General features: G+C 34.0%; 1 protein-coding gene across 1 annotated transcript; it reads left to right on the top strand.

Moving 5' to 3' along the window:
• The first annotated feature begins 472 nt into the window (after positions 1-472).
• LOC137618426 (mucin-22-like) lies at positions 473-11,390 on the top strand. Its single transcript, XM_068348594.1, has 5 exons — positions 473-639; positions 1,976-2,044; positions 8,591-8,680; positions 9,775-10,068; positions 11,074-11,390. Exons 1-5 carry the CDS (start codon positions 501-503, stop codon positions 11,388-11,390), a joined length of 909 nt encoding a protein of 302 aa, XP_068204695.1. The 5' UTR covers positions 473-500.
• The last annotated feature ends 1,085 nt before the right edge of the window (positions 11,391-12,475 follow it).

The raw sequence follows: 12,475 nt of genomic DNA, 5'->3' as shown, positions 1-12,475 counted from the left end.
TAGTAGTAAACATTATTTAATTTTTAGTCATTTCTTGATTATACTTTGAATAGGTAGAGGCATTTGTATACGCCACTGGAATATTTTCCCTTAACCCATGCGTCTTTTTTATGTTTACCTGTGCTACATTTTATTGGTATTCAAATGGCCAAATATTTTCCATTTGTACTTAAATGATTCGAAAAAAAACACACACATTCATAGAAGGTTTCTTTTACAAGTACGTCATCAGAAGACCGTTCATTATATATATATATATATATATATATATATATATATATATATATATATATATATATATATATATATATATATATATTTTTTTTTTTTTGTGTGTGGAGGGATAAATCTCCTGTATATGTCTGGTCTGTGTTCTTTCTTATGTACATATTTGCAAATACAAGATAATTTCCTTTTCACTTCCAAACTTTTTTGCCTTTCAGATAAGCTCATTGGCCATGGGATTTTTGCACCAATTTCCAAGAAGTGGCACAATTAAGATGATCTGGACCATTTTAATGTTGATCTTACTGGTGAATTGCAAAACAGTTGTTCCTGGTAGAGTGTACCAGCACTTTATAGAAAGGAAACTAACGGATTCTGTCCTCTATGACCAAGCAACTGATGAGTCATCCACCTGTGAGTAACCGATAAACATTTGAGTAATTAAAAGTACGTTTTGTTTTTAGTCGTTGTTATTAAATGTTATAGTAATTACAGAGAAGTGCTTGAACTTTAAAGAGATAAAGAAATATGAATATTATGATAGCCATGAACGTTATGTTACTAAAACTAACGATAGGTCAACAACATCTTATCACCTTTTCTATACCTATCAATCTTGGAATGATATGTCATGTCTTCCTCGATTTTAATTGTTTGTTTACTTGTGTCTGAGTCACGCATCTGCGATTTAGGGCCAGAGCCATCATGATGGCCGAGTTTGGCGATAATCGCCTTCAACCGCATAGCTCGGGAAACCAAAATAAACAAAATCTTGTTTGCAACACCATGGCGACAAAATGGCGTCTGTCGGCCTGGTGGTATGCGACCTGAGCGGCAATCGTTATGAGCTGATTAATGTACGCAACTATAAAGCTTTTTTTTTTTTTTTTTTTTTTTTTTTTTTACGCAGACGATTAGGCCAATGCGGGTGAAGACTCATGGCGATTGGTGGCGATATTGGTCGTTATTACAGTGTAGATACATAACAATGAGCTAAATTTTGTCCGTTACGACAGTTGCAGCCTTAAATCGCATATATTTTACTCTGGCATTAATCGGATATTGAAAGGTGAATTTGAGACTTGGATCTTTTGTACTGGTGAAGGTCAAATGTTTGTAATGTGCGATACTCTGAAAGGATGTTAAGGTCATATAGAGGTAGTTGATATTACTAATCTAAAGAGAAGCTCCAGGTGATTTTACACCAATATAAGTTTTTGTCAGGGTGAATGTCACAGCTTGCCGAATACAGTTAATTTTTTAAAACTGAGATAGAAGTAATACTGAATGATTGGTACTTATAGTGTATGATTAAGCTTAAGTTCATAATGGTATGGAGTTTACATAGAACACATAACTGGCAAAGTTTGCAATCGAAGTTATGTTATGTTGCAGCTTTTCTGGCGAATTATGAATAATCATCAAGTTAAACAATAAAAGGAAAATATCGCCAGTAACTAGATGGGAAGGTACTCCATATGATAGTCATGACTAAACTGCCTTATCAGGTCTGGTACAGTAACCTTTTTCTGTTCACTTCCCTTAGAAATTAACAAAAATCAAAACTTCATTTTCTAAATCCTTTATCAACTTCAAAATGCTTATAAAATAAGTTTAATAAAAAGCAAATTGACATGATATTCCCACCAATTAAATTGGTGTAAGTGTATTTCATAGTAAAGGGTTTACTGTTATACACGACATTAGTTTTACGATACAGAGGTAACATATGTAATCCTTTGAATTTCAGGTATGTGTAGGATAGTGTGCGCTAAAACACCTGAGTGTACAGCCTTCAGTATTGTCTTCCAGGAAAATGGTAAGATGGACTCTTTCTTAACAATAACTTTGCTTTTCGTCTTGTCTATCAATAGGTTGCAATTTTATCCTTCGCAAGCAAAATGATATATGCATGTTTGTTATACCTTAGAAGTAGTAGTAGGTTGGCCAGGGCACTAGCCACCCATTGACATACTAATGCTAGAGAGTTATTTGGTCCTTTGACTGGCCAGACAATACTACATTGGATCATTCTCTCTGATTACGGCTTATTCTCGATTGCCTACACATACACCGAATAGTCTGGCTTATTCTTTACATATTCCCTTCTGTCCCCATACACTAGACAACACAGATTACCAAACAATTCTTCCTCTTTCAAGGGGTTAACTACTGCACTGTAAATTTTCAGTGGCTACCTCCCTCTTGGTAAGGGTAAAAAAGAATCTTTAGCTATGGTAAGCAGCTCTTAAATCTTGGGTATTGCCATAGCCTGTGTGCCATGGTCGTCCACTCTCTTGGGGTAGAGTTCTCTTGCTTGAGGATACACTCGGGCACACTATTCTATCTTATTTCTCTTCGTCCTGCTTTAAAAGAAAATATAGTTTATATATGAAAGATTTATTTTAATTTTACTACTGTTCTTCAAATGTTTTATTTATTTCCTCATTCCCTTTCCTCACTGGGCTATTTTCCCTGTTGGAGCCCTTAGGCTTATAGCATCTTGCCTTTTCAAATAGGGTAGTAGCTTAGCAAGTAATAATAATAATAATAATTATAATAATAATAATTATAATAATAATAAAGGCAAATGTATTACATTACCTTTTTCCAATATTTGATATTATGCTTTGATATACATTATTATCCTGATGAATGATCGTCATAGATTTTCACACAATTTTACAGGTAAGGTTAGGTAGGGTGTAGAGTGTAATCGACAAACACATCAATTTGAAGATAAGGAAATGAGAGTCATTATCATTACGTCTTAAATTTATGGTAACTCTCCTAATTATGGAAATTATGGAAAATTGGTTTAAAGGTTGCCCCTGAATGGTACAGGCAAGGGACAGTGACAATGTCCCAGCAGGGCAGTGCCTTAGAGACTGACCACAAATACTTTTGATCACTGCCCAAGCTAGGACCAGGGAGGATCTGGCTCACCCGGTAGATCTAAAGACTACGAGGAACTATCGAGCTTAAGTTGGTCTTGAACCCTCGTCCAGCAGATCGCAAGGCAGAGATATTTCCGAAAGGCTACGACAGCAATCTTATTTAGTTGTGATTCCAGGAGATTAGGTAGATGTGAAAATCTTGTCTTGTACCTTAGTCACATTTCAGATGAAAAAAAAATTATTTTTTATAAACATGTATCTGTATATCTAACTATCTGTGTGTATATATATAGCCTATATATGTATACAAATATATATATATATATATATATATATATGTGTGTGTGTGTGTGTATGTGTGTGTGCGTGTGTGTGTGTGTGTGTAAAGAAGAAATTACTGTGATTTATCCAAATTTGTATTGGAATCAGCTCAAGAAATAGGTGGAAATGTTCCTGAACAAGATCAAAGAAAACTGTCAGAAAACACCAAAAACCTAACAAAGAAAAGATTGGAAATGAGGGTAAAATCCAAAAGAGATGAAATAGAATTAACAGAACTATCCAAAACAATAGACAAATTGCAAACTCAAGACATTCGTTAACACAATCAAACCAAAATTGAGGAAATACTAAAGAAAGGAAGAAGCATCAAATTGATGAAAAGAAGACGTGGAACAGGGTGCCAAAAAATGTTTGCTGTAGGGAATGAAAAGGGAAATATTATCCACAACAGAGATTGATTGATGAAAATAGCAAAGGATTTCTATACAATGCTATACAATAGTGATAAAAGAAATAACTTCACCAATAGAAATAATGAAACACGTGAGTCGGTACCAGACGTAACAGTAGAAGTAAAGAAAGGATTAAAATGCATGAAAAGAGGCAAAGCAGCAGAAGATGGCCTATCAATTGATATTATAATGAATGGAGGAGATTTAATATTAGTAAAACTCGCTGAACTCTACACCAAATGTCTGAAAGAATGCTCTATACCTATAGCTGGGAAAAACTTTATCATTATACTAATTCACAAAAATGGAGACAAAAGACCTCAAAAGTTGCCACCCAGTAAGTTTACTCTCCGCAATATACAAAATATTTACAAAGATCATATCACGCGGGATAGAAAGACAGGTAGACTTTAATCAACCAAGAGAGCAGACAAGCTTTAGAAGTGGCTATTCAACAACTGACCATATCCATGTAATTAACCAGCTAATGAAAAAAATCAACAGTGTATGACAAACCACTTTGTATGGCATGTACAGACTATGGCAAAGCTTTTGATTCTGTCAAAACCTCAGCAGTAATGAAAGCCCTTTAAAAACAAGGAATGGAAGAATCTAATCTTAGAACACTTGATTATATCTATACAGGAAGTACAGCAATCCTAAAACTACTTAAAGAAAGTGAGATAATTGTGATTCAGAAAGGAGTTAAACAGGGAGACCCCTATCTCTCCTAAATTATTCACAGCATGCATAAAAGAAGTTTTTTAAAAATTTAGATTGGTAAAATGTTGTTTTTAGTGAATCATGCAAAAGATCATAGAAGATATGAATAGAGAAAGCAGAAAGGTAAGACTGAAAATTTATGTGAGTAAAACTAAGATAATGTTCAATGAAAATGCAGAGACGACAAATAAGAGATATGGTTGAACCTCTCATCATCATCATTATTATCTCCTCCTACGCCTATGGACGCAAAGGACCTCAGTTAGATTTCGCAAGTCGTCTCTATCCTGAGCTTTTAATTCAATTCTTCTCTATTCAGCATCTCCTTCCCGCTTCATAGTCCTCAGCCATATGGGCGTGGGTCTTCCAACTCTTCTCGTACCTGGTAGAGCCCAGTCAAATGTTTGGTGAACTAATGTCTCTTGAGGAGTGCGAAGAGCATACCCTGATCTCATCCACATAGGGTACTTAAGTAATCTCTCTTATAGTTTCCTTTCTTATACTGTTCTGCCATTTAACTTCCAATATTCTTCTGAGGGCTTTGTTCTACTTTGCTCTACTAAATCAGTTGGAGATTGTTTCATTGTCATACGACAGATCATGTCCATACAGTAACACCAATCTCACTGAAGTGGTATATAGTATGATTTTTATATGTAATTTCAGGTGATTTGATTTCCAAATTTTACTCAACCAAGCCATTGTCTGATTTGCTTTTTTCAATCTTTCCTTAAATTCCAATTCTAAAGACCCTGTATAAGAGATTATAGTTCCCAAATATCAAATGATTCTACTTCATTAATCCTTTCTCCTTCCAATGATATTTCATCTATTGCATATTCCGTTTTCATCATCTCCGTCTTTCTTCTATTTATCTTGAGCCCAACTTCGTGTGATATTTCACGCATTCGGGTGAGCGAGCATTGCAAATCCTGTGGTGTTTTGCTTACAAGGACAGCGTCATCAACATTCTCTAGGTCAGCTTATTTCCTATTATCAATCCAGTCCAATCCTTTTCCACCATCTCCAACTGTTCTACGCATTATAAAATCCATGAAGAGGATAAACAACATAGGTAACAACACTTTCTCTTGGAGTAATTTGCTGTTCACTGGAAATTCATTTGATAGGACTCCATTAACATTAACATTAACTTGCTGTGCTCATGAACGGTCTTAATCAAGTGAACTTTTAGAGATTGTTAATTAATATACCCACTTAGGACAGATAGTAAGTGTTTCCCCAGGACATGAGACCTAAATTAAAAGAAGGATGAGCATGGGATGACGAGCATTTGGTAAACAAAATGAGAATAGGAAAATTAAAATGCCACTTCCTCTTAAAAGAAAAGTATTTAATGCGATGGTCCTGCCAGTATTAACTTATGCATCAGTAACTTGGAGCTTTACTAAAACCCTAGAACATAAGCTAGTTACAACTCGAAGAATTATGGAACGAAAAATGATGGGACTAACACTAAGAGACAGAAAAGGAGCAACAGTGACACGGGAGCAAACTAAAGTAGAGGATATTCTAACAACATGCTAGAAAAAATAAATGGACATGGGCAGGACATATAAGGAGAATGACAGACAATAGATGAAAATTAAGAATAACAAAATGGGACCCTAGAAATTGTAAAAGAAACAGGGAAAGGAAGAGAAGAGTTTGGATTGGCGAAAAAAGAAAGTTTACGTGTGTGGTTGGCACAGAAAGACCATAATCAGACGCAAGTGGAAGGACATGTCTGAGGCCTTTGTTCTGCAGTGGACTAGTAACAGATGAGGATGAGGATTATATATATATATATATATATATATATATATATATATATATATATATATATATATATATATATATATGCATATATATATATATGCAGTATATATATACTTGTGTGTATATATATGTTATATATATGTATATATATGAATGTGTATATATATATATATATATATATATATATATATATATATATATATATATATATATATATACAGTGCATATATGTATATACTCAACACTGCGATGGAGGGTGTAATTAAAGTAATTCAAACTACAAACTTTGAACGATTGAAAATTGTTACAAAGGACGGATCGGTTCATTAGCGAGAACGTATTTCCTGTCAGAAAGCAATTGTAGGTTAGGTGCTCACACATGTCCTCTGAGGATCAGACAAATATGTGAAATAAGGTTAACAATATTAAAGCTTAATTGGCCACTACTCTACTAAGTGTATATGAAAGTCAGTTGGAATTATATTGATTGAGGAAGTACAATAACAAAACGTAAGATAAGGGGAAACATGTTTAGCTTCAGGAGAGAAAATGGTTGTGAAACAAGCCGACTGAATGATAGCAATTCTATTTGAAGCCAATATTTGTAATAATTTGAACATAGGATGGAAATATTGCATATGCGTTGCATTATAAACACAACTATAATGTTTAAGGAAATTTAGAAGTTATTAATTAGTTCTTAAATTAGAATTAATTTCTATTTCAGTAATTGTTAGGCAACGTGAGTAATGCTGAAATGAGTCTTATTTCCCGTCTGTATCTCATTGCCTAAAAAACTCCGAAGCCAAGAACTACACTTTGAACTCTTGAAAGTGAAAGAAATTAGGAAATTTGCTGAATGTGAATGAAAGTATATACAAAATCACTAAAAAGATTTTCAAGAAAAGCAAACAAAGCAGTAACAAAGTCCGGCCCATACACATCAACAGAAAATTGACCAAATTCTTGTCACCAGGTCAGTGGGTGACTAAAAGTACAGCTGTACAAAGGTGTGCCAAATGTCAACTTCTGGTCAGGTCAGCTAAATTTAGATATGGGAGTAAATAGACTTGAGAACTGTTGCAGTTGTAGGAGAACAGGTTGATAATCTCATTATTCATCACCACGGGTACCCTGTATAAAGATTATGGCTGTTATATCAAAAGCAATAGGTATGTCACCATGTTACTACTGTACTGTATAACATCCATGTTGCCTTGTTCTTCCCTGAATTACATTACATAATTGTAGTAGAGTTTCTCATTGAAGATTTCAGATGTAGTGACAATGGATGTTGATATGTGTACGGCAAGAGTCCTTCGAATTAGTTCAAAACGGCTTGAATTCATTGGTTGCATTGGAAGGTATTTTGGTTGATTTAGAAATGAAGGCTTCCCACCTCTCATTGTCGAACCCAATTCTAAAGAGAAGATATCTTGGGTGCACCTAGAACCTTTATCATGGTGGTTTGAATATGTGGTAAAAGGTGAGCTGGGTTTTAGTTCAAGGAGCCACCGTAGGCAGTTGGTTTGATAGGACTTATGAAATGTGCTCTGACATATTAACGGATTCACAGCTGATTTATCATAGCCCTTTCTGCTCTTGTTCTTTGGGTTAATAGTGCTTTCGTATCCTTCAACTTTGGTTTCAAATCTCTCTCTCTCTCTCTCTCTCTCTCTCTCTCTCTCTCTCTCTCTCTCTCTCTCTCTCTCTCTCTCTCAATTAATGACACATTGATACATAGGTGTTAACACCAATTTTATTTAAAAGGTAAAATCAAAAGTAAATAGAAAAAACTGGACTCGCATAAATATCCTTTTAGGACTGAATCAATAGGTCAAGATACATCTAATTTGCATCAGCTGGATATACTTCTTGGGAGTGCAATTTTCCCGGAAGAGCCTGCTTACATTAAATAGCAGGTTTTCAGACAACAGTTTTGTAAAAAGGTTAGGGTGTTAGTTAATATGAAGGAATGTCAAGGAGGAGGGAGAATCTATGATAAATGGGAAAAATGTGAATGATAAATGAATCATAGAAAAAAAAAAAAACTTATAGTGCTCAGTTTATTCTGCCATAAGATTCTAAAGGAGCCATCTCTTGTTTCTGTGAATGTGGTTATTAAGAGAAAGTATAAGAGTTCATATGAAGAAGCATATTTAATGCTGAAATGTATTTAGAAGATATGGTATCTTATTTTTCACTATTAATAAATTATGTTTTAATCCACAGGGATGTTTAGCTGTTTCTACAGCAATTATTCAGTTTTGAATTGGGAAAACACTGAGCCGAATACATCAGCCATCACCTTCATCAAACATGGTATGAACATGTAAATGTTTATGTGGAATGAAACAAAAAATCTATAGATTTCTTATAAACTGTCACAAATGCGTTTTGGGGCAAATGTACTGCACTTTATAACCAGGTCAAAATTAAAATTAGATAATCAGAAAGAAGGTAAGAAAATCATTTAATAATATTAGTGACGCTGTCAGTCTCACAAATCAATTGATAGAATTTATTAACCCTTTTTATTGCACATTATTTTGGTTAAATCAAATAATGTGCCATCACTACAAGAAATTTATGCACTGTAAAACCTTAGTTTTATCTTGACACTTGGAAGGTTCTTGATGTTTCTGTGTATTTGTTTTTTTACCAACAAATCTACTTCTGATATTAGGTATTCTATCGTTCATCTTTTCTGTTTCAAACTCGTTATAAAATGTCCCTTCAAAGTTTGTACGTGATATATTAATATATGAGTTAGATGACACAAGTAAAAGTAAGCCATTTTTAAATGTAATAGATAAAATAGATGGAAGAAAGTTTCGAATTAAATCAGTATTAGTATAAAGAAAAAGTATCTCACAATTTGAGCAATAAATATAATTACTTCAACATTATGTATTTTTTATGCTTGTCATAATATTCAATTCGAACCACTTCCTTGGTTTAATAACATTCTACTTCATTCACTGCTTCTAAAATATTTCTTTTTAGTATTGTTTATTCCCTCTGCCAATAGTAAGTAGTTGTTTGTCTTACAGTGATTGTATAACCATCGTTTTTGAGTTGCAATGACCAATTTGTTCCCCTGGAATCCACTGCATTTCTACATAATGTACTTTGTTATTAATTTCAATTAGCATTATTAATTTCAGTCCTCCATAATCCGATCATTATTATTATCATTACTATGAATAGAATAACATCAACCATACATACTTTTGAATATTCTTTATAAGGACATTCCTTTGTTGTAAGTATTATGTTGATATTTCCTTGCAGTTAATTACCAGATCCCATTACCTGTGACATGTAGAAGCAAGTACATTTTTCAAAAAACTAAATGTTTCAAATGACTTTCCCTTTTTCTATTATGTACATTCGTCTGTGTGTATTTCCAAAAGCTGTCATGGGTGCTGAACTGATGGACGACCAAGAGAGGGCAGAGTTTGGTGATTCAACTTCTGGAGTCTCAACCTCATTTTCTTCAGAAACTACAAGTGGTGCCTCAAATTCAAGAACACCTACAACTAATATGACGACATTAACCTCGGAATCAACTAATATGACGACATTAACATCGGAATCTCTAGTTTCTACAAGTGCAACAGTAACCCCCATAACAACTAGCAGTGATACAACTGTGACTTCTACAGAATCTACAATGACAACAACCACATCAGCCACCACAAATGAAAGTAAGTATGCTTAATTCAATCGTTCTTCACCTTCACCAGTAATCCTCTGAAGCATCAAGCTACGAAGCAGAATGGAATCGTGGGGAGCAGCAATACTTTAGCAAAGCAACCTTGCTTTGCCTGGGTTGAGTGGAATTTTAGTTAGTAGTATAAGGTTTAAAATAAATTATCTTACTCAAACTCTTGTATGTTTTACATTTGATGAAATAAACATCAAATAAAAGAGAAAGAGTGGTTGTGCAACATATTATAAAAATTCTTTCATTGATTACGTAACAGTGGGCACAGGAGAAAGAGCAAGTATATCCAATCCAACATCACTTACAACTGCTATAATAACATTAGCCTGAGAATATCTAGTTTCAATAAGTGCACAAATAACCACTATAAAAATGGACATCGTAATAACTGGGACAGCTACTGAATCTTCACAGATTCATCAGCCACCACAAATAAAGGGCTGTTGAGTTCAACCATTCATTACATTCGCAATTAAACTCTGAAGCATCAAGAGAAATAGAACGTTCATCTGATTCAAGAACAATTACAATTACTATGACATTAGCCTCTGAATCTCCAGTTTCGACAAATGCCATATAGCAGAATGAGAGCTTATGTAAGATCAATACCAATTTAAATCAAAAGACTCATTAAAACATATACTGTAGATAATTAATGGCAAGAAATATATGCAGTTATAGTTTTGTAAAAATATGAATATGGAGAAGAAAGTAAAAGATGTAATGTAGTAACTGAACCAAGTTGACATTTTATGATGAATCACAGTATGTAATGATAGTAATAACTTTCCCGATAAGATCCAGACCACAGGTAATACCAACAAATTTTGTTCAATTGGTTGACCATAAGGACTGCATACAGGAACCTTGTACCACATTAATGTAAGCATCGTGTTGTAATTTACCTAGCAAAAAGAAAAATGTCTTGTCTCCATCTACAGGTACAAGACCTCCTAACATATAATATAGTGTCATCGTGATATAGAGTCTAATAATCATCATAATCACCTACTGAATAGGCTGAAGGTACATTCGTGCACCCAATATCACATCCACATGCCTCAGTACATGGAAGCTGAGCCCTTCTGCAGCTGCACCTTCCCCACATCCTTTTTCTTGCAACTGCACATTCTTAAATCAAGTACATTGTCTAGTGCAGGTTTCTTGTTCATAGGTTTCGTACTGATACTTTCAGTGCCATCTTTCAATAACCCATTTCCAGTTGGAGATGTGGGAAAGATTTCCAATAAGTACATGTTTCCAGATGTAATGCTACAGTACAAAATGAAGGAAGTCATCTAATGGCCTGACATAATAAAGAGAAATCAACATAGACATACAGCTTATCACAACCTGTACCATAGCTCACATACAGAGGATACTCCACTACAAAATAATGCCTAAATTTGTCTCAAAATGCTGAAAGCAATATTATTCTTGTCGATGTGAAGGAAAAAAAAAATTCATGATAGCATAAAGTCGCAAAAAGGTATAAACAAACTTTCCTTTATATCTGCTGATTCTGATCTTAATTTGTCGGACAGGAACTTACGGTCTATCAAATTTCTTATTTCTGATCTAGATATTAATTTCTGACACCGTCGTTTAATTAGTTTGTTATGCTTGAGATTTTTAAAAATTCTGACCCTCCTTTACATTCAGAACTTTCCGGAGTATACCACCCTGAACGTAATAATAGATATGCATTTAATTCTAATAGTCAGGCCTTCTCCATCATGAGGCTCAGTACTACACAGTATTCTAGGAGTTTTATTCCAGCTATGACCAAGTTGTGGAATGATCTTCAAAAGTTCAAGCTTACAGCAAATGTTTTTATGTTGAACAGACTGACATGAGTCTCTCTTTATAGTTTATATATGAAAGATCTGTTTTAATCTTGTTACTGTTCTGGAAATGTTTTATTTAAATTTTAATCCATTTTCATACAGTTTATTTATTTCAAAATTTCCTTTTCTCACTGGGCTACTTTTGCCTGTTGGAGCCCTTGGGCTTATAGCCTCCTGCTTTTCCAACTAGGGTTGTAGCTTGGCTAATAATAATAATGATAATAATAATAATAATAATAATAATAATAACACTTCAAACAAAACCAAAGTCTTTTTAGACAGCATTCAGAATGAATCCTAAGATGACCCAGAAGAGAATCCATTAATAAATATGTGCATCTTATCACCGTGTAAGGTAATATATTTAAAAGGAAAAATTAAAAATTGTCAAAATGAGATCATCAACTTTTGGCTAGTATTGTACCGATCTTTAGAAGCCTTTATTACCATGACCAATGAACATAGTTCAACTGAGTTCGTTCATATAGTAAATTACAGATTCTGAGGGAGGTGACATGCAGTCGTAGGTTTGTATTTGCA

Source organism: Palaemon carinicauda, chromosome 24 (assembly GCF_036898095.1).
Source record: "Palaemon carinicauda isolate YSFRI2023 chromosome 24, ASM3689809v2, whole genome shotgun sequence".
Taxonomy (NCBI): domain Eukaryota; kingdom Metazoa; phylum Arthropoda; class Malacostraca; order Decapoda; family Palaemonidae; genus Palaemon; species Palaemon carinicauda.
Note: the sequence above shows the minus strand (reverse complement) of the source record. Positions and strands in the feature narration are given on the sequence as shown.